Source organism: Chelonoidis abingdonii, chromosome 3 (genome assembly GCF_003597395.2).
Source record: "Chelonoidis abingdonii isolate Lonesome George chromosome 3, CheloAbing_2.0, whole genome shotgun sequence".
NCBI classification, from domain to species: domain Eukaryota; kingdom Metazoa; phylum Chordata; order Testudines; family Testudinidae; genus Chelonoidis; species Chelonoidis abingdonii.
In genome coordinates, this window is record NC_133771.1 from 99,562,416 (window position 1) to 99,585,582 (window position 23,167).

The 23,167-nt window shown below is 43.7% G+C and overlaps 1 protein-coding gene across 2 annotated transcripts in view; it reads left to right on the top strand.

The window, feature by feature from the left end:
- The window catches only part of TPD52L1 (TPD52 like 1), a 90,162-nt gene that overhangs the window by 34,147 nt on the left and 32,848 nt on the right, over window positions 1-23,167 (top strand). For both annotated transcript variants that reach the window (XM_032793392.2, XM_032793393.2), the window contains exons 2-3: window positions 4,093-4,208; window positions 12,987-13,135. In XM_032793392.2, the coding sequence (XP_032649283.1) occupies window positions 4,093-4,208; window positions 12,987-13,135 (265 nt within the window). The remainder of the gene's footprint in view (window positions 1-4,092; window positions 4,209-12,986; window positions 13,136-23,167) is intronic.

A 23,167-nucleotide genomic window follows, 5' to 3' on the forward strand; every position in this document is an offset into this window, starting at 1 on the left:
CCCAGCTGGCAGGAGCCAGCAGACGGAGCCCCAAACTGGCAGCGGGGCTGAGCTGCTCAGCCTGCTGCTGGTCTGGGGCTCTGTCCATCGGCCCCACTCAGCCCACTGCCTGCCTGGGGTTCTGATCATCCAGGCAGGCAGTGAGCTGAGCAGGTCCAGCGGACAGGCCCAGGGAAAAAAAGGTGTTAAACGATTGTCTGCCGTTGCTTTCACTGAGGTAGGGAGGGAGGGAGAGGGGGGCCTGATGACATGTACCCCAAACCACCCGTGACAAAGTTTTTGCCCCATCAGGCATTGGGAGCTTAACCGAGAAATCCACTGGGCTGCGGGAACTGTGAGAGCTACCCACAGTGCACCGCTCTGTAAGCCAGTGCTAACCACGGTAGTGAGGAAGCACTCCGCTGACTTAATACGCTTAGTGTGGACATGTGCAATAGACTGTATAAAATCAAATTCTAAAAAATCGACTTCTGTGAAATTAGGTCAATTTTATAGTGTAGACATACCCTTACCACCTTTTCTCTGGATGCTGTATCTTAGATTAGGGCCAGATCAGCCTCTCTCTGCCCCCACAGTTCATTTTATCCTCCTCAAACTGTGCTGAATTCTGTTCAGACATAGCTCTGTCTCTGTGGCAGCTGAGTAATGCACATTGTAAAGCATCTTTTGTTTAGGCTATAGCTGACTCAGAGGTGTGGTGGGTTTTTGTTTGTTTTGTTTTTTTCTGGTCAGAAGTTGCACTGGATACATGTGGTTGTGGATTGTATTTATTAAGGCTTCAGAGTCTGAAGTAGAAATTTACGGTGATGGCTGTTTTGACATACTGGTTGATGGAGTATTTGAAGGACAAAGCCGAGACCCTTAAACAATCTTTGTATTTTTTTTCTGCTGGAGTCTGTAATTTTTTCTTTCATTTCTGAAGCATGGATTGGAGCTATGAAAAGGCTGTTAGTAAGACTGTTTAAAATCTCAGAATAAATTAGAAACACTAATTGGCTCTTCTGGCTAGTAAATAATTTGAAAATTATTTTCCTGCAGTTTGTGTAAAATGTTTTTCTTTGTTTTGTCAGGGCTTTAAAAATCCACTTACCACATCATGCTAGCTTGCTCAGAAAAGCTTAGTATCTAAATGATCAATTTCTGCACAATTTAAGCTTTTATGTTTATTTAAAAGTTTCAGACCTATATGGTTACAAAAGTAAGCTTCCAAACATGAATCAACACAATGCTCTGTTCCTGAGAGTGCCACCAGACTGGTCAGTGGTTCTATTGCAACTCATTGGTTTGCGAAGCAGCACCAGAGTGAAGTCGTCAAAACTATGGTCTGGTTCATGCTTGGTATTCAGAACCCTGTGGACTGCAGTTTGAAATTGATAAGAACCAGTTTTGTTGTATAGCAAAGTTTAACACACGGACGCTATGAACCAGTCGCCTTAGGCAATCCACAGGAAAGGAGAGGTTTGGGGAGGAGGAGTCTGGTAAAGTTCCACATTCTCCTTGCAGCCAAGAATAGGAAGCATCCACTAGTTATTTAACCACCAACTTACTTCTGACAGTCACTAGATGCCATTTGTAAAACTCTCTTCCCTGTTGAATAATAAGGGTGAGCTCCAGGTTTTCTGCCCCCTCCCCCCCCCCGAGTGGGGGAGGAAGCCAATCGACTCCATTCTTCGGCGGCAGGTCCTTCACGCCCTCTCTTCCTCTTCGGCGGCAGCTCAAAGAGGATGAGAGGTACTGAGGGACCTGCCGCTGAATTCCTGCAGAAGACCTGGATGGACTGCTCCAATAGCAGATGGAGTGCTGCTTCTTTGTATTGGCTGCCCCAAGCACCAGCTTTCTTAGCTGTTGCCTGGAACTGGCCCTGTGAATAATGCATGATGCTGATGATCTCCAGAGCATCTGAACATATGAGACAAATCATGGCCCTGATCCTGGAAGCAGTTAAGCATGCACTGAAGTACCATGAATACTGTCATTGATTTCAATGGGACTACATGATAGTAAGATTAAGCATGTGCATCAGTGTTTGTAAGATCAGGGCCTCAGTGTGACAGCACAGTGAATTTAAGCTATCAAGAATAACCACAAGTATACTCTGCTCCAAGCTTCTGGACTATTCCACTCCCCATACCTGTTGCTTGTACTTCAGACTTACCAGCATTCTGAAACCTCCATATAGCATCATCTTAGGGCTTGTCTTCACTGCTAAAAAAAAGCAATGATGTTTACCTCAGAGTAAATGATCCATGTGAGCTCTCCTTAGGTAATGACACAATGAAGACAAGGCACTTTATTTTCACCACCAGGTAAATCTCAGATGGGGATCCAGAATCATAGACATGTAGGGCTAGAAGGGACAATTACCTCCAGTGTAATCCATATAATGCTCCTCTTCATACACCCCAGGATATAAGCATTATTATTATTTAGTTAGTTAGTTATTTTTGCAACTGCATCACATCATTGATTCATTCAATTTGTGATTCACTATAACCCCCAGATTCTTGTAAGCAGTAGTATCATCTGGTCAGTTATTCCCCATTTTGTAGTTGTGCATTTGATATTTTTCCTTTCCTTGTCTTTACTGAATTTCATCTTGTTAATTTCAGACCAATCTGTCAAGAGGCATGCAACCCCTCCCATCTTGATGTCATCTGCAAATTTTATAAGCATACTCTCTACTCCATTATCCCAGTCGTTAATGAAAATATTAAATCTTATTCCCTGTGGGACTCGACTAGATATGTCCTCTGCGTGACAGCAAACCATTGAGAACTACTCTGAGTTTGATCTTTCAACAGGTTGTATACCCACCTACATAGTAATCTCATCTAGACCACATTTCCCTAGTTTGTTTGAGAATGTCATGTGGGACTGTGTCGAAAGCCTTATCTTGATTTTTAGTATCAAGTCTACTGCTTCCCCCCATCCCTAGTAACTTTCGACCAGTATAGGACTGAGCATGGTAAGTTTACCTCATGGTAAAACTAAAATGCTTTGTCTTCGCTATTATTTTTTTTATCTCAGGATAGCTCACGTGCGTAAGTCAGCTGAGGTAAAAAAAAAAAAAAACAACCCACACCTTTTAAACAGTGAAGTCAAACCCTGAGGTACACTTTCATAGTAGGAGTACTCCGTTAATAAGGAGAGGCTCTGAAACACCTCGAACAAGACACGTGAAAAATGTAAAGTGTATATTAATCTACTGTATAACACAGTGCTATATTGACCAGAAGTTATATCGTCATCCTTGTTGTGGACATCACACAGCAATGATCCATATTTATTAACGGATTTATTTTTTTAATTTGAAGAAAAGGCTAGGTTTTTCATGTTCTTTTCTTCTGTACTATATCATGATGCAGTAGTGTTGTATGCTGCATCCAGTGAGATTTGATTTTTTTTAATATTGTTGGTGCCTTCGTGTCTCTATTATACAAAGACAATACAACAAAATACGATTGTTCTCCATGTTCATCAAGGGTGGTGCAAGAAGTAATCCACTTAGTTTACAGCAAGGGAGATCTAGGTTGGTGTGCTGGAGTGTTTAACCCTCACACTAGGACTGAAGGGGTTAAAGAACAATTTTGGGTCCAGATGAACAATTTTGGGTCCAGTCACATCTGCAGAGCATGCTTCAGATAGAGATGAAGCTTAAAAGGAAGCCAGAAAGCTCAGAAAGGGGCTGACAAGGCAGGGAGAAGGGCATGTCCTGGGCGCTCCTGAGAAGGGATGCTGCAGGTTAGACAAACACCAGAACAGGTTAGACAAACACGAGTCAGGGATGGCCTAGACATATTTAACCCTACCTCAGGCAGGGAGATAGACTAGATGATCTCTTGAGGTCCTTTCCAGCCCTGCATTTTTATGATTCTGTGATAATCTATCATTTGCAATAGGTTTACAAAAGCAAAAAGAAGAGGACTCCAAATGGGCTGCATCAGAGAGACCTGGATAACTCTAATGCGTGTAACAAAAATTAGGCCTTTATTTAGGTTTCATAGAGTTGGCCACCCTCTGCCCCCTCCCTGCCACCACTCAGTAAAATGTATTGTAAGAGTTTTATTGACTGTTACTTTCTTTCTTTCAAAGGTCTGCTGGAAACACAGCCATTGCACGAGACAGATGAAGAAACGGTCACTGATATTGATTTCACAAGCATGATTTCTGAAGAAGAGAGAGAAGAATTAAAGATTGAGCTAGCCAAGGTAATGCTTTTTGATCCCCTGGATATTAATATTTGTACCTCCCGAATTTGGAAGTTATTAACAGGATCAAGTGCAGATGCCACAAGTACATTATATTTCCTTTATTTAATTATTCTAGACTAGAATAGTGCAAGGTGATTTATTCTGTCAGATTATTTTTGGAAAACTAATTATCTATTGACAGCAGAGGTAAAATTATTGGGTCTGCTATTTTAACAAACAAGAGCCATGTGTCATTTAGTCTTAAATTTGCAGCACATACAGTGAATGAAAGGTCTCTGAAAGAACCCTGCCTTGGTTTCCCCTCTTCCAGGCTCCTCAATACACAACTCCTCATGCACAAAAGGCTTTCATAAGTCCAGTAACAACCACTCTTCTTGAAGTATGGTGTGTTAAAACAAAGTTCCAGAACAAACATCGAAGGTCTTCCATCCTCTCACCCCTTAAAGCTGGGTCCAACTCCTCCTCCTTCAGGTATTGGCTCGTTCTCTGTTCACAGGAGAAGACATAAGGCCTGGCCTGCCTTCTTTGCCACTCCCCAAATGGAAGACGAAACTTTCAGCTGGGTCTTTCTACCCAGCCATGACTCCCTTCCTGAGGGACCACTGCAAAAGAGTCTCTCTTCCTGCAACTCCACTCTGCAGTGCCTCACTTTTGTTGTTCACAAGCTTCTGTTTTTCTAACCCTCAGATGCCTGGTTTAATCACATGACTGACTGTCATGTGACTTGATTCATTCTTTCCACCTGGGGAGGCAAATCAGCTGTGTCACAGGTGGGCTGAGACCTCTCTCGCGCGCTCTCTCGCTTTCTGTGGAAGGGCCAGCCAGCCTGTGACACACTTACTGAAAAGAACTGATTACATGATTCTTAGAGAAAATGACACTGATGATGATTGCAACATCATGACAACACAACTTCTTACAGTACTGTGAAGAGAATTTGCGCCAAAAAAAATAAAATAAATAAATGGCTGAAGGACGTTGGGGGAGCCTGAACTGGAGGAAGTTACGTGGCACTATTGATTTAGTTTTGGTGAGGTTAGGAAGAGAGTCAACATTAGGCTTAAATCCAATCTGAGTGCAGCCTTCCATGGTGTCTGCTATCTGATACAGAAGAAGTAGATGAGGGGCAGCCAATTAGAAGCATGGAAAAACCTTCATATGGAGCAAGATTGAAAGAACTGGTGGTGTTTACTTTAGAGAAGAGACAAATAAGAGGGATTGTGAGAAAAGTATTCACAGTAAAGAAAGGTAAAGAGAAGGTAAATTGTGAAGTTCTATTCACTCTCTCATAATACAATAAGAAAGGGACAATCAGGGAAACCAGAAGGTGGGAAATTCAAAACAATAAAAGTTCCAATTCTAGGGATTTTAATAAGCCAAACATTTTGGAAGAAACAGAAACCTTCAAGCTTCAATGCATGAGTAGGCACTAACAGTTGGCAGGGTCATAGGAAAGTTCTTCTGTAATTGAGCCATCCTCTGGAGCATCTGGTACTGGCAACTATGGGACGCTGATACAGGACTAGATGATGTAATTCAAAGGACAATTCTTAGCAGAGACTAGTCTTTCTCCACCATGCAGTAAAAATATTTAAATTGCAATTAATAGTCATAAGAACAGCCATACAGGGTCAGCCCGGTGATCCAGCAAACCCAGTATCCTCTCTCCTGACTGTAGCCAGTGCCAGGTGGCTTCAGAGGGAATGAACAGAACACGGCACTTATAAATGATCCATTCCCTGCCATCCTGCTCCAGCTTCTGGCAGTTGGTGGTTTAGAGACACCCCAAGCATGGGGTTCCATTCCTAACCATCCTGGCTAATAGTCATTGATTGTCCTATCCTTCATGACCTTATCTGATTTTTTTTTTTTTTTAAACTTAAGCCACTGAGACTTTTGTTTGATTGATTCTGTACGCTGACGTGTGATTTCCTGAAGGATTAAAAGCCAAGTGATTGTTTCTGCCCAGTTGGGCTTTTAAGGCTATGGGAAGATCTAATGTCTCTGAAATGTTAGCTACATGTTGCTCCTATAGTGAATTTGTACGCCTGTAAATAATAGAAAGGAAGCTTAATTATATGTCTGTTAATTATATTTGTATATCCCGCTCAGGACATGCAGATGGGGTAGAAGTTATTTAATGTTTAAAGAAAATGTGTGTCAGCTCACATACTGTAGCTCTTGGATTCATTGATCTGCATGTGGCAGAGCAGACTGAAAGAGGGAGAAGAGGGAAAATTAAAGAAAACTCCTTGTAGTTATCTGCGAATAATGAATTTCCCAAGAGTCTCATCCTATGAGGTCCTGAGCACCCTTCACTCATTGATGTCAGTGGGAATTGAGGGCACTGGGAACCCACCACACAAGATGAGACCCTTAATTCAAGTACACAAAGACAAATTGAAAGTTGTTCTGTCGTCACTAGAATTACAGTATCTAGGTCAACTGGGCTGTTTTAAGACTGTTTTAAATTGCTCACGGCATTCTAGTAGCATGTAATTATGTTCAAAGGGAAAACACTTGAGTATTGCATTTAGAAAAAGTCTGGAGAATTTGGGGAAGTTCTAAGGCTATAATTAAATTAAGATCAAGTTTCCTAGAAGAGAGGTTTTTTTCCCTAAGGGCTTGTCTACACTGGCACTTTACAGCGCTGCAACTTTCTTACTCAGGGGTGTGAAAAAACAGCCCCCGAGCACTGCAAGTTTCAGCGCTGTAAAGTGCCAGTGTAGACCGTGCAGGAGCTATTCCCCTCATGGAGGTGGTTTTTTAGAGCGCTGGGAGAGAGCTACCATGACTACACAAGCTATGTTAAAGCGTTGCCATGGCCAGTGAAGACATACCCTAAGGCACAAAGAGCTTTTAGGCTCCCAGCTACCACTGAAAGTAACTTCAGTGGGAGTTGGATGCAGCTGCCGTTTATTTCTTTGCCTTTGACAATGTCCTCTCCCTCCTTTAGCTTCAGGTTCCTGTAGAGCGCTCTCCTATCCTGCACTCCACCAATGATACTAATCTTGACACACAAGCCCAATAGTATGCATCCCTCACAGTTATCTCTGTGCTTTAGCCACACTCTCTTTATACATGTGTTCTCCCTGTGTTGGTCGGTAAGGACAGCCAGCCTCTCCTTCAAATGCTTCCTCAGGGCCCACTTCTTTCTTGATGTCTACAAGAGATCAGTTAATGGAACGAGTGGCTGTCAGGTATGCCTGATGTGTATTTATTTAAACAAACAAAAGAAGATCTATAATGTGTGTGTGGGTGTGTGTGTGCATATATCCGATTATATAAAAATATGCGTTGTTTTTTATTCCCCCTTGCCTTGTATGTTGCTGGTCTTGGGGATGGATCACACATGCCCACTACCTTGTGTGCTTTTCATTACACTTACCACTTTGCTTGTATGTTGTATTCCACTCCTAACTCCCTTTCTTTGTCCTTTTTTTAGATGGTAAGGTTTTCAGGGCATGGAGTGTCTCTTACGTTGCATTTGTGCATTGGCTAGTACAGTGGGGCCCTGATCCTAACTGAGGCCTCCAGGCATTTCTACAGTACACATAAAAATGACTATATATTCCTGTAACAACCTGAACTAAAAATGTACCACAGGTCCACTTCACATTCCAAAATTACAACAGATCTGACCCAAAATTTTCCATGGGATCAGGAGTTTGTCAGAATGTGTTGTTGTGTTGTGTTGTTTTTGTTTTAAGCAAGTTCAGTTATGTACATCAGAGTCTGAGTTTCAGAAAAAATGTGGACACTTAGGGCCTGCTTCTGCAAACACGTAGGCACATGAGTAATCTTACTTGTATGAGTGCTCCTACTGAAGTCAGTCGGAAAGCTAATAAACTATTCAGAGGAACATAATTTTGTTGGTCATCAGCTTCCTCTGGTTGTGTATCTCTCATATAACAACAGGGGAGAGAAAAACATAAGATAAATGTGATTCTGTAACCCCAAAGATGATCAGAGGGACTATATCTTCTCTCTCTCTGGTCCTAACCTAGCACACACTTCTGCACATGCTTAACCTTAGGAAAACAATGGGGTAATATATGCAAAAGCAGCTCAGTCACTTATGAACCTAAGCTCCATTTTCAAAAGGCATCAAATAGTGGGATTTTCAAAAACACACCTAACTCTGCTTGAAGTGAATATGGGTTAGGCAGACTTACCTACTTTAAGTGCTTTTTTGAAAATCCCACTACAAATCCCTAAGCCTTTCTGCTAGTTACTTACAAGTCCCCAATCATGGTGGTAGCTGAACAACTTCAGTAGGTTTTATATCTGAAACTGTTTTTAGCCTTTTTTTAACTGAGATTTCAGATCGATGGTTTCCTTTTAATAATGGATGGTTTAAAAAATACACTTTGCTTTCCTCTAATAGAGTGCATAATGTTGTCTGTGTTTCAACAGTATGCAAAGGGTTAGTGCTTACATAGAGCCTTGAAGATTTAGTTAATTTCCGCTTGTTCAGTTAGAGAGAGAATTTTAATCAAAAAGACTTTGATGGAATGTTCACACAGACAGGTATGTAATCAATTTGGTGTTAGTCTGTATGGTAAGCATTAATGTTTAAGTATCTGTAAGTAAGATAAGATACTGGTTTTGGCTTAATCTTAAACTGTTTAATACTGTTAGTGGGGTGAACTGATGCACCCAGAGTTTCGGTTTTGGGTGGCAAGCAATTGAATTCTAAGTTTCACTGTCCAATCAATAAATGCATAATCCAATTAGTTTTAAACCAGAATGGTTTCGTTCTTCTTTCTAGAAACACTTGCTCAGTTACCTCTTCACAGCTTCTGGTTTCTTCCCTCGTGGTGCTGATTCATGCCGATGTTTCATTTTGCTGTTTCTGCAATGGCAAGAAGAAGGAATTCTTAAATTACTTATTTATGATCCAGTGCCCACTAAACTTACTGGAAAAACGAGAAGTTATTCTGGAACATGCAGATTCTAACACTTTGTTACATTCCATGGTGAACTCCTGGCCTGTTGAATTCAGCAGGAGTTTTTGCATTGACTTCAGTAGGGCAGGATTTCATCCCATGTTCCTAGAATGGCTGATGAATTCCCACGCTTCTTGAATAACTTGGATCCCATGTAATGGCAAATGAGAAACCGATAGGGTGGGGATTAAACAATGAGATTTTTAAAAGACCAGTGAACCTTTGATCTGTTTCAGAGTAAGAGAATGTATTAGCGTGCAAGATAAAAATAGTTCTGGGATCAATAACATAAAACCAGCCTTGGAAGTCAGTGCTTTATTCACTAGTGCTTGCCTCATTCTTTGCAGTTTAGAGAGTTAAATCATACAATGTCCAATAGGATAAAGGGATTCCAGGATACTTGGATAGGGTTGCCAGATGTCTGGTTTTCAACCAGAAAGTCAGGTTGAAAAGGGAACCTGGCAGCGTCTGGTCAGATATACTAACTGGACACTAAAAGTCCAGTTACTGCAGGTGTGTCTGGGGGAGGGGGTGTGTGAGTTACAGCCTGTTGCCCAGCCCTGAAGTGGTAGCTCCTGTGGCCGCACACGCACCAGCTCAGGCCGCGAGCAGTTCCTTTGAGGAGTGTGGTTTGCAGGGCTGCAGCTGAGCACACAGTGCGGGGGTCCATAGTGAGCAGGGTAAGGGACTCCCAGTGTGTTACCATGGTTCTAAACATCCAAAGCTCTTGGTAACAATTACCCTTGGTGAGGCAGTGGCAAGAAATAAATCAATGGAGACAAGCCATCTGATAGGTGGTTGGCACAATCAGTACACCACAAGAGTGCTTTCACTTAAAGCTCCACTTTATTTAGTCTCAGGCACTTACGCACACATTCAAAACAGGTTAGTAAAACACCCCCAAAATCAATAATTACCGAAGTCTGGAGCAGTCTTTGCGTGGTACAACAGCTGTCCAGATTGGCCTGTCTTTCAGCTGCCACTCGGGACCCTAAGATGTGTCCATGAAGTGTTTCTGAAGAGTCCAACTACCCTATACTTTCTCTCCTTATTTATTCGTGTTAGTGTAACAATAACATGTCAATCAAAAAAAAGAACTTGTTAAGCAAGCAATTTCAAAGGTTAGATGGTTTAAGAAAAACCTCACTTATTAGAGAGATGTGGTGGGTTTTTTTTGTTTTTGTTTTTGTTTTTTTGGAGCCTGCATGTTTTGAGGGCCCTGACAAACACACATACGAGAGGGCATATATGGATAAGCTTCCTGTTTTTTCTAAAACACATACCTCAGCAATTTCAACAGAGATCTTATCAAGAAGGACAGAGAGTCAAACTGCCCCCCCTTGTCCCCTGCCCAGCTGCTTGTTTAGTTATGCTAAGGGCTTTGCAGTGGCTTATGAAGACCTACTGATTTAGCTGCTTTTGACAATAAGTATGATAATCGATATTCCAATTATTGGTAGTGGTCCTGGCATTTTGCTCATCCACCAAGATCTTCCTATACAAGCAGGCTTGGAACATTCCCTGGGAGGGAAGGCACGTGAGCTGTCCTGCCAGCTGGTTCTTCCCCCAGCCGCGCTCTCAGGCAGCTCTAGGGCAGAGAGGGCTTGAGCAGGTGGGGAAGGGGGCTGCTGGATAGGCAGCACTGAGGGAGGCTGGGGGCTGCTGGGCAAGAGGGCCGTGCCCTAGCTCGCCAGTGGGGCTGCCTGGCTGCTCCTGTGCAGGCACGACACTCTTCTGACCTGCACTGCCAGGTGCCAACCCCAGCTCCAGCAGGGCCAGTCCTTTGGGGCTGCTCAGACTGGAGTTAAAGGGAGAAAGCAGTGAGGGAGGCAGGTGAGGAATGAGTGAGGCGTGGGACCTGGGAGAAGAGGTGGGGCAGGGCCTTGAGGAAAGGGGCGGGTTAGGGAGTCTAATTTTCAGACATTAGAAAGTTGGCCACCCTACACTTAGGATAGACAGGAAAAAACAAAACAGCTTTAATGGAAATTCTAATTGTGTTGTCAAGAATAACTATATTTGTCCTTCACCCTCACCACCACTGCAACTTAATTATTACATGTGGCTGCCTGTTTTGTGAGGTAGAGATTTTAAGCCCTGTGCAGACTAATGGCATGAGAAGATTGAATAAATGGTGAACTGTTGCTAGTCTTCCTCCCCTTAGCCAAATGTCCTATTCCTATGCTAGGTAACAACATTATTTTTGTATAAAATGAAGTCTGAAAAACTGTGTTTGAAAAGACATGTCTGCCAGAGTACAAACAGTAGCGCCATAGATTGCTTTTGACCAAACATATTCTTTAGGCCTTACTCATGCACAAGTTGGTTAGTTTAAGGTCAGTTCTTAGTTTGACTTTTTCCCCCCTCCCTTTAACTGAAATGTTTCTAAAGATTAGATGGCAGATTATAGGGCAGTTTCTACTTGCTTTGTGTCTATGCAAGTTGTCCCACTGATTTCCCCCCCTACAAGTAAAATTTAGTCTGTAGTTATCAAGTCTAAAAACTATTCAGAAATAGAAGATCAAGGCATAGGCCTTGATTCTCTGTTCCTCCACTCCCAGGCTGGGTGTGGACAAACAAAGTTACTCTAAGACACCTTTTTGCCTTTGGTATTCTCAGGTCTTCAGGGCTGCTGCTCTAGCTTTTATGCTTGGAGTGCCTATGGATCCTTATAGCCAGTGAGGTAGCCAGACTAGAGAGTTTTCTCCTGGCACGTCCATATACCAGGGGATATGACAGAGATGGTATAGCTCTGCCCCGTCAGCTTTATATAAAGTAGGACTTCCTCCTTTGCCAGGAAAATTCCCAGTAATCTCTTCACCTCTCTCTATTCAGCCCTTTTAGCTGTTGGAGTGACGTTAAGGAGCTTCAATGGAGCAGAGAACCAGGCCTATAATGTGCAGCCTGGGCTTGAGCACTAAGTTGTTCTAGGCTCTATAGCTGGTACCTTAAAAGTAGTGAAGTTTTTCGTCTAGAAATGACTCCTTCCCCTTTATATTGGGATGGGTTGATAAATTATGGACCACATTGTTACTAGCCCTGAGGAGGACATGTCTGGTTGGGAAAGGAGGTTTATGGCATGATACCCCAAACCCGCTAGACAAGGACCAGTTCCAATAGTCCCTATAGCTACACAATAAGTCTGTTGTACTCTGACAGATTCTTGGCCACCCTTGGTAACATCTAATGCTTTAAAAAAATGTATTTTTATTATTTCAACCATATAAAACAACAGAGATTAAAAGTCTCACATAGAAAAGCATAATGCTTTTTGAAAAACAGTGTTCCTTATTTATTTAAAACCTATTTGGGAGAGTGAAGGGGTGTATGAGTATTATATATGGTTCAAGACTGGAGGATTGTGATACTTTATATGCTGAAGCTGTAAATAGGAAATGCAAAGCTCATGGATTCAAAGGAAGGTGGCTGTGTTACATGGTCTTCCTCCGCTCCTACCCGTTCCCATTTTCTATGTGATTCAAATGCTTGTGTCATTTAAAGACTTGTGATGCCCCCAAGCAGTTCTTGCTGCACAGTTGCTTCCCCAGGGTGAGATAACTCTCCCCTTTACGAGGTGCGTGCATGGAGTGAGGAGTGTGAGATCATACATTTAAGGAAATGTGCATTTTGAGCAGAATTTTAATAATGGATTGGGTAGTCCTGGCAGCTTCCCAGGGACCAGCAAAATTGCTTTAATCCTTTTCCCACACGTATGCCTCACTGTCAAATACAAATTCACGTGAACATCAGTAGAGATTTTTAACTCTGACCATGTGATACTTCTTTATCTTTGCATGACTAGCTAACATTTCTGTTTTATTCTATTCAGCTGGAGGATGAAATTTCAACTTTACGGCAAGTGTTAGCAGCCAAAGAAAAGCACCTGGCAGAAATCAAACAAAAGCTTGGTATCAACCTGATGAATGAGCTGAAACAGAACTTTAGCAAAAGCTGGCACGACATGCAGACGACTTCTGCGTGAGTACAAAACCTGTACAAGTTCATTCTTCTCCACTGAGTAGCACATTGTGTACTTCATATTTAGGGCCCTCATACAGTGCTATTTGCTGAAAAATGTGGCCAGACTTGAGCAAGCTGCAGGAACTGACATGGCAGGTTCTTCAAAGTACTTAAGTTGGTTCAAAAAAAAAACAGAACAAAACAAAAAAAAATCCTGTTAACAACAACAACAACAACAAAAAAAAAAACAACAACCTGTACCCCACCAAATGTTGCCCATATCACACGAACCCCAGATTGGTGGGAGAATACTTTTGATCTGATGGCATTATATTTATTTTCCTACTTAGCTTTTTTCTTTGTACTAAAACATCAGCAGCAACAAGAAACACTTCCAGTGCTCACAGAACTGCTATGTATGACTCCATATGGGAATTTTCTACAGTTTTTCATAGTTGACTTCAATAACTGAAAGCAGGCAATAGTCATAGGAGAAACAGTGCTGTGTCTAATGATTAGAACAGGGAGACCTAACTTCATGATTCCTGAGTTTATTCAGAGCATTGCCATTGGCTTGCAGTTTGAGCTTAGTCAAATAGCTTAATGTGTCTCAGTTTTTGTTTACTTGTGTGTAATATGGATATCAAGAATGCTTACCTAGTTTCCAAGAATGTGGAGAAGTTCAGTTTAGGTGAGATCCATGAATTAAAAGTATTGTAGAAATGCAGGGTATTGGTATGCTACTTGCAATGTATAAATGATGGTAATTGAAATTCAAGTGTTAACTAACCAGCTCAGTAAAAATCTCTACCTGGAAATCTTTTAAAAAACAAACCATTGATGCTGTAGAACCTTAATGGTCTAGTTCATTGTCTGCCGAAAGGGTGTTTTTGAAAAAAAAAAGAGTTGCTTGTTTGTAGGGTGGGGAGTTGTTTTTTTGTTTGTGCTGCCAATTAAAACTAACCTATCTCTCTCCTAAAACTGGAAGGGACCCCGAAGGGTCATCGAGTCCAGCCCCCTGCTTTCACTAGCAAGACCAAGTACTGATTTTGCCCCAGACCCCTAAGTGGCCCCCTCAAGGATTGGCCTGCTAAACCCAGGGTTGCGAGTTCAATGCTCAAACCACTGAGCTGTCCCTCCTCCCAAGGTCTCCCATGGAGAAAGGAGTTACTGATGCATGTAAAGAAGCAGTGATAAGACCTACCCTGAGTCTGCCACAAAATGTGGAGGCCTAGGGCAGGTATAGCACTTTGAGCTTCTGACTGAATAGTTTGTTTGTATCTGAGGTAAAAGCTGACTGGGAGAAACGGAGTTTGAACAAGACAGGAGACAGACAAAACAAGCAGCTCTAAAACCAAGTCCTTATTGAGGTGCAGGTCTCAGCTCCATAGTTAAGGTTGAGATTTGCACTTAAAGTGGGGTTTCAACACTGATATTTATGAACAGACTGTATCTTCCCTAAAATGATGGCACCTGAGTATTGAACGAATAATAATAAAAAGGAAAATCTAGTGTAGCTGTCTCCAAACTGTAGGGAGAGTTGTTTTCCCCCCCCCCCCCACAAGGGCACAGAGGAACGTTTGGGAGGAGTGCCACCCGCCTCCGTTCCTGGCTGCGGCCCCTCCTCCCCGGGCCCCTGGCCAAGGCTCTGCTCTCAGCCCTGCCCCTGGCTCCAGCGGGGGCCCCAGCCTTTGCAGCCCCTTACCCCTTCTGCATCCCCACCCCCAAAGCCGCAGCCCCAATCCTGGACCTGGCTGTGGTGGGGAGGGGAAGGGGCAGAGACAGAGTAAGGGAAAGGGTAGGAGGTAAAAAGTTTGGGGACCACTGATCTAATGTAATTATAGTGGGGGGGGGGGGAGTTTTCTGTCAAAGCTGTTTTGTGATAGAAAATTGACGTTTTGGGGAAATGATTTTTTTTCTTAAACAAAAATTGTGTTTTCCATGTAAAGCTTTGGCTTTGTGGGTATTTAATAAACACAAACATCCCCAAACATGGAAGATGTATTTCAGCCAGGATTAATGAAAGAATAGGGTCATGAGGCACCAGAACTAAAACTTCAGTGAGGCAGCCCAGCAGAATTCCTAAATCAAACTTTTCCGTTTTAAGCTTGTATAGAAGGGATACATAAGCAGGATGATTTGCATGAGACCTGATCACTAAGACAATCACTACTATTAAAAATTAAGAGCGGTAAGGAAAAGTTTCAAAAGGACAGTTTAGGCATCTGTCTCCCGCTGAAAATTAACTGGCGGATAGGTGTCTAAACTGCCCTTTGTGCCTCTCCCTAAAGCATCCAAATCTTCAAAGTGCCGCACAATCTGGGCTTCTGTTGGCTTCAGTGGGAATTCACACTGAAGGATCTGTCCCGGCAGAAATCTGGTAGTAGATGATGATTGTAGGTTGAATAAGCATTCTAATAAGATTATTTTTTCAGTGTGGTAGCATGGAGTCACTGCCTTACCCATAAAGGTTCCTTGTTAATATTTGCCTTCAGCGTTATTAAATAGAGCCAATTAAAGAACAAAGTCCAAAATATTTGAGTGCCCAAATTTAGACTCCTAAATCCATATTTAGATATCTTAATTAAAATGGCCTGACTTTCAAGCCAATGTTAATGGGATTTGTAGACACTCAGCATTTCCAAAAATAAGGCTCTTTTTTTTAACTTGGGAGATTTTCAAAAGTGTGAAGAAGTATGCACCCAAACCATCATTGATTTTTGGAAAGAGCCCAAATGGGCTCCCAGAAATGGGGGGTACCTAAAAATTAGTGGTAACTTGAGCACCTAACTGCTATTTGTGCCTTTTGAAAATCTGCCCGATGCCTAACTGTAGATATAGGCGTTAACTTTAGGCAGGGCTGGCGCTTCTATTTAGGCGGCCTAGGCAGTTGCCTAGGGCATCAGGATTATTGGTGGGCAGCATTTTGCCGGAGGGGGCAGCAGGCGGCTCCGATGGAGCTGCCGCAGTCATGCCTGCTGACAGTCGGCTGCTCGCGCGGCTCCGGTGGACCTCCCGCAGCCATGACTGCGGCAGCTCCACCGGAGCCGCAGGACCAGCATGCTGGGTGGCGAAATTGCCATGCACCTAGGGCGCTAAAATCCCTAGCGCCGGTCCTGACTTTAGGCATCTAGATTTGAAAACATTTTAGATGTTCACCAACTTTGAAGTGTTACTGATAGTGCCAGGAATGTCACCGTCAAAGGATTCTGTCCAGCAGAAAATGTCCATGGCTTTTCTTCTATAGAAAACCATAAATATAGGCTCCATGGACCAACGTTTCCTATAGATTCAAGCCACCTGCAAGGTTGCCACATAGCTCTGGGACAATAGCACACAGAGCTAAATTCTGCCCTCCGTGCACACGGGTAACTCCCATTAATTCTAGTCGGATGCTGTATTTTCAACAATAGCCCTGGCATTTTGCAGCAAAGTAGCTTTCAAAAGGAAAACTCTGGAAGGCTGTTCAAATCTTTCAGCCCTGAATACAAAACACCTTCTGTTGGAGCTAACTCATTTACTTTGTCCTTTTCTGGGCACCACGCTTGAGGAAAGGTAGACAAATTGGAGAAGGCCCAGAAGAGAGCAACAAAAATGAATTAAAGGTCTAGACCTATGAGGAAAGATGGAAAAACTTCTGATTATTTAGTCTGGAGAAGGGAAGACTGAGGGGGGAATATGAGAAGTCTTCAAGTATGTATAAGGTTGTTATAAAGAGGAAGGTGATAATTAAGGCTATGTTTTAGTCACGGGTATTTTTAGTAAAAGTCATGAACAGGTCGTGGGCTGTAAACAAAAATTTATGGGCTCGTGACCTGTCCATGACTTTTACTAGAAATACCCTCCCTGACTAAAACTTGGGTTTGGCGCTGCGGGTGCTTGGGGAGGTGGTCTGGGAACCCCGCTGGTACTTGGGGGGGAGGGACTGAGCCACGCCACTGCTACTGTGGGAGGGAGGGGATGGTGGGGCTTCCTACCTGGCTCCACATCCCTGCAGCTCCTAGGCAGCAGGGGCCAGGGTAGGGGCTCCACTGCTCCTGCCACAAGTGCTGGCTGCCGCAGCTCCCATTGGCTGGGAACCACAGCCAATGGGAGCTGTGGGGGAGGGACCTGTGGGCACAGGCAGCATGTGATATGGACACCCCTCTGCCTAGGAGTTGCAGGGGGACCATGCCAGTGGGAGCTGGGGAGCCCCCCACTGTGAGGTAAGCACCCCCTGCACTCCCCAACCCCCTGCCCTTAGCCCTGAGCCCCCTCCTACACACCCAAACTGCTGACCCAAGGGCTGCTCCAGCCAGCACCAGCTGCTGCAGAAGTCACAGAGGTCACAGAAAGTCATGGAATCCGTGACCTCCATGACAGACTGCTCGCAGCCTTAGTGATGATTTGTTCTCCTTATCCACTGAGGACAAGACAAGAAGTAATGGGGTTCAATTTCAGCAAGATTTAGGTTAGACATTAGGAAAAACTTCTTAACTGTAAATAAAGGTTAAACACTGGAGCAAATTACCTAGGGAGGTTGTGAAATCTCCGTCAGTTTTTTAAAGAACCAGGTAGACTGGGGTCGTCTGTCAGGGCTGCCCTAGATCAGTGTTTCTCAAATGCAGCCACTGTATGGTGTGTGGGTGGTGGTGGTGGTATTTTTTTTTATGGCCATGACAGCCTCCAAAACATGGGTGGATATTGGGGGGAAGGGGCAAAGCAGCACCCCTCCTTGCGGCATATAACTGTTGCTGCTGAATAGCTGTTTCTAAGGACAGTGAGCTGTGCCACATTGGTGTTTGCACAGCAGAGATTGGCACCCTGCACTGTGCAGCCTCCTCAGGGGGCTGTAGGCAGTGCCTCTGTAGACGTGGGGCTGGTGTGGGTGGTGTCAGACGCAGGTCTTGTCAGTGGAGGCAGCTGCAGCATTTGGCCACTTGGGCACTCCCCTGGGCAGTTCCCCCACTCCAACAGCCAGAGCATGGTTAACCTGGTATTCTGCAGGCAGCCAGTGAGTTCCCAACCCATCTTCCCTGGGGTGGACTCTCGCTGAAGGGCCACAGAAGGCAGGGACGGAGAGACAGGTCAGCCTTTTCCCCCTCCTGGGGCCGCACTTGCTGTTTACAGTTGCTGTAGCTCCTGCAAGTACTTCAGTGGTCCCCACATGCTGCAGGATTTGGCAGCTCCCAGGCAGAGTGAGGGGCTCCTGCTCCATGATATGCACCAAGCACAAGAATAGGACCAAACTCCGGGTAGAACTGTTCTACAGGCATCCACGTTTTACCAAAAAAGCAAAAGAAACAACAACAAAGACAAGAATGTGCAAAGCACCTTGTTGGTGTTCTATGATGCTGAGATTCAGTAAAGAATAGAGATGACTGTACACTATTTTTTTTTTATTATTGAGTCTGCAACAAAACCAAAACCCAATATAAATAAATGACAATAGTTTGGATGTGTTTATGTGCACAATTATTTGTTTCTCCTAAAGTTAATTAAGTATTTTGGAAAAAATTGTCTGCAAGAGTGGGTGGCTGCACTCTGAGGCAACCGAAAATCTTGTTGTTAGAAGCTCTAGATAATACTTAGTCCCGCCTCAGTGCAGGGGACTTGACCAGATGTACCATGAAGGTCCCTTCCAGTTTCTAAGATTTCTATTATTCACATCTGTTCATAATCAATTTTCTTGTCCAGTCTTTTCCTCTGTTGTTCTACAATGGGTTGATTTTAGCATAAACTACATATCTGAGTAGGGGGGCTTTCTTTTCACAGGCCCTTTTGCCTATATAAAACATACCAATAACTTCCTAAAGAATAGTTAATCAACTTCATTCATTTCACATTTGTGGTGGTGAGGAGGTGTTCAGGTAGAATAATTTTTCTGAGCTCAGGTTTGCAGTGAATAGAAATTGCCAGGAATTTGGTTAGCTTAGAGCACTGTGTGCTTTTATTATTATTTTTAAGTATAAATAATTGCACTTTTTAATGAAGCAGGACAATGTTGGTGGGTTTTAAAGGCAAAGCTAACAATTTTGGATTAAGCTATAATTTTATTTACAATGTTGCACTGATTTTTTTTTTTTTTAATTTATTTTCCTAATTAGCATTTTGCTACCCAGCGAAGGGGCTTATGTAACCTGAATTCTTGCTTGGTTACAGGTATTTGCTTTGCATTTGAGTGGGTGCACTTCTCTTACTTTCATGTTTGAAATGAATTTTGCAGTTCCCAGTACACAATACTAAGCAATAAGAAACGCACATTGATTATTTCCATGTTGTAACATAAGTCATGCAATGAAACAGGCCGACCTGTACCTCATTGTGGTGGAGTGGGTGTAACATCTGAAGTAGGGGATCGCTCGTTGGAGCTATGCCATCAGCAATGAAGGCTTGTCTGAAATATCACCTTGGGCATTATGTGAGGTGGACAGGTCCAACGAGAACCCCGAAAATGATGGCTAGCACAGCCAGCGAAGATGCAGAGCAGCAGCTGCACTTAGCTACCCAGTGAAGGAAGTCACTGAGGGAGACTCAGCGGTTCAGATCGCACAGTGTGAAGCCAGTATTGGTAGACCAGGAAAAGGGTCATGTTACTATGCCTCCGTCTCATGCCAGTGGGTTGAGGTGGTATTTTTTGGGGGGGGGAGGGGTTGTGGGGCATAATCGTTTGCTCTTGCTTTTGACCATGAATAACTTAGCACTCAGCACCAGGGATAAAGCCTCTTCTTTACTCTCAGCTGTAGATGCCTTGCCAGTGCTGTCTTCCCTCAGCATATATGACTTGTGCCAAAGCACCCCTGGGAATGCACATCCTCTGTCAGCAGGCATGTTTGCAATACATCATGACAATTTATCGAGTCGTACCTGGGATCTCTGCCAGTCCATCAAAATTGCAATCTGGAAGGTTGCAATTCTTCCCAGGCATGGTCATCAGGTCACTGTCTCATGTGAAATGGACCGTCTTGGCATATCAATCGCAGGCCTAACGGAAGCAAGGCTGATAGATCACGGCTGTCAAGAGGTGGAAGATTCCTTACTTCTGTATTCTGGCAGCTCCAACCACTTACGTGGGGTAGCAGTACTGCTACACGAGGCCAAGTCCTCCTTAATAATCTGGATTCCAGTGTCGTCTCGGCTGTTTATTGCACGTTTTAAACATTGGCATGGTTACTGCACTGTCATAGTAGTCTATGTGCTAACAGAGGAATCTGTTGATTCAGTTGAAGATCATTTTTATGATCAGTTGGCATGTCTAGTACGCACAGTCCCTCATGATCCTAGGTGACCTAAACACATTTAGTGGTTCCCTGGGAAATGGCTTTGAACATATCATTGGTCATTATGGCTCAGGTATACCCAATGATAAATCTTGCTGCTTGCTCACATTCTGCGCCTCCCAGAATCTTTCTATTCTTGAGTCATGGTTCAGGTGGCACTGCATATGCCAAATGTCATGGGTCTCTCATGATAGCATCAATCGGAAGGAGTTGGACCACATCAAAACACGTAACAGGTGTCTCTTCACCTTCTGTAGAGTATATAGTGGTGTGGAATGTGCTGTGAACACAGATTACCACCTAGTGGTTGCCCATATGGTGTTTGACACTCCGATGAGAAGGTAAGCCTTCTGTGATCAAGTTTGACATTGACGCGCCTCATGTGCCAGATTTAGTCAACAGGTTTTGTATTGACGTTAGCAATAGATTCTCGGCTATAGCCACCCTGCTGGATGACATAGAGGTTGCCTGGACACTGTTAATTTCTATTCTCCACCAATCTCCTGAGCAGACAATTGGCTATTGGCATCCAGCACATCGACCATGGCTATCGGGGAAGGCCTTGCAAATAATTAAATTGAAGGCCACAGCTTGCCAGAGTGGCGATAAGCGCACTCGTAACCTGCTGAAGCTAGGGTGCTAAATTTTTGCACTCCATGATCACGAGGCATATTATAACCATGTGGCGGACAATATTGAATTTGCCTCACCCAGGGGAGTCTTAAAGCCAGCATTCTGTGCTATTTGCAGCCTCAGAGGTAAAGAGATAGTCACTACAAACAGCATCCTGAATGGCAGCCAAGGCCATTCATGTAAATCGGATGATGACATCCTCTCACGCTTGGTGGAGCATTATCACAGTGGATGAAGTGAAGCGTGCCATCTATAAAATGAAAGATGGATCCACTGATGACACCCCCACAGAGCTGCTAAAATGTGCTGTTGACCCTATAGTGGAATCACTTCTGGCCATCTTTCATCTGGTGTGGAGAACAGGAACCTTGCCAACCACCTGGAAAGGATGGTGTTGTGATCTCACTTTATAAGGGCAAAGGACTGCGCAGTGAATATAAGAGCTACAGGCTGTTCACTTTGCTGTCCATTCCAGGGAAGGTGTTTTGTGCATGTTTTGCTGGCGTGTTTGGAGCCTCTGCTACACTGGAAGCATCTCCCCCAATAGTCAGGCTTTATGAGGAACAGGTCCACATTAGACGCCATTTTGGTTTTCCACTTGTCGGAGAAACACTGTGAGTTCAGTAAGCCCCTGCATGTAGCATACATTAATCTTAAGGCTGCATTTGATTCAGTTGACTGTGTCGCGCTATGGAAGACCTTAAAGGGCCTAGGTGTCCCTACCACTCTGCTGGACTTGATTAGAGAGCTGCATAATGGAACCACTGCCCATTTACGTCTGGGGAGTCGGACGTCAGCACCTTTTTAAATCCGTATTTGGTATCAGGCAGGGCTGTATCTTGGCCCTGCACTCTTTTGTCGGGCAGTGGATTTCATAATGCAGCATTCCTTCAGGGACATAGGCATCTCAGACCTTGAGTATGCTGATAACATTCTTCTAGTACAGAGCCACAACAGGTTTCGAGAGGCACTCCAGAAAATGGAGGAGAAGTGGGCTAAGACTGGCCTCCATGAGCAAAGACAAAGTTGCAAAATCTAGGACCAAGTTCACCTGTGACTCCAATCTCTCTCTTGAATAATGAAACTGTCGAAGCAGTCTCCAGCTTTTCCTATATGAGTTCTATACTTACTACTTCCTCCAACTCTCACATGGAGGTTCTCCATTAGATTGGCATTGCAGTATCTGACATGGGTCATTTACAACAAATATGGAACCAACATCATCTCAGCATGACAACCAAGTTCAGGATCTATTCAAGCTGTATTCTTCCTGTACTGTTGTATGGCTGCGGAACATGAACACTACACCACTCAGACTGGGCAAAGTTGGAGGGTTTCCACACAAAATGCCAACATCGTACATTGGGCATAAAGTGGAATGACTTCATCTATAATGTAGATGTTTATGGTCTCTCTAATCTGCAGACTACTGGGGCCATTGTCCGCAGATGGCGCCTTACGCTTTTTCTACATTTTGCAAGGATGCCACAAGACGTTCCAGCAAATGCCATTCTCTGTGTGGCTTGTAACATCTGGGATAAAATTCCATCAACTGAGGGGTGGAGGAGGCGCAGAGGCAGACACCTGTTACATGAGTTCATCAAGTCTGTTCCGATGTTGGACTCTCGGGCCGTCAAGCCTTTGCAGCTGCTCGGGAATGGACCAAATGGCAACGATCGCTATGGCCAACTGTTCGGCTAAGTGTTGAAGAAGAGAGAAGAATGAAACAGCCCTAAAGAGTTCAGTGCTTTCTCGTGCTGTTTCTTCCATTAAATTTCATATGATGAAAACTACAAATGTCTGGTTAATTTATCCTGCTTTGTCTGTGAACACCAATCTCTTACATGAAGCACTGAATATATCTCAAAAAGACTCCTAAGTGTCTGGTCTACATTTTATCCTCACTATGGTCATCTGGTCAGACAGTTTTGCCCATCAGTGCCCTTCTGGGGCTTTCTGGTAGCAGCAGCAGGACACTCCATCGTCATCTTGGGTAGCAACAGCATTGGGACTAGTAAATTACCGGGAGATAATTATTATACCCAAACTTTTCCTAATTATTATCTGGCAGTAGCTTCTTCAATGTCACAATGTAGTCTGATGGCTCTCAAGACACACCCCAGTTTCACTCTCTTATGATGCCTCCAATTGTCAGAAC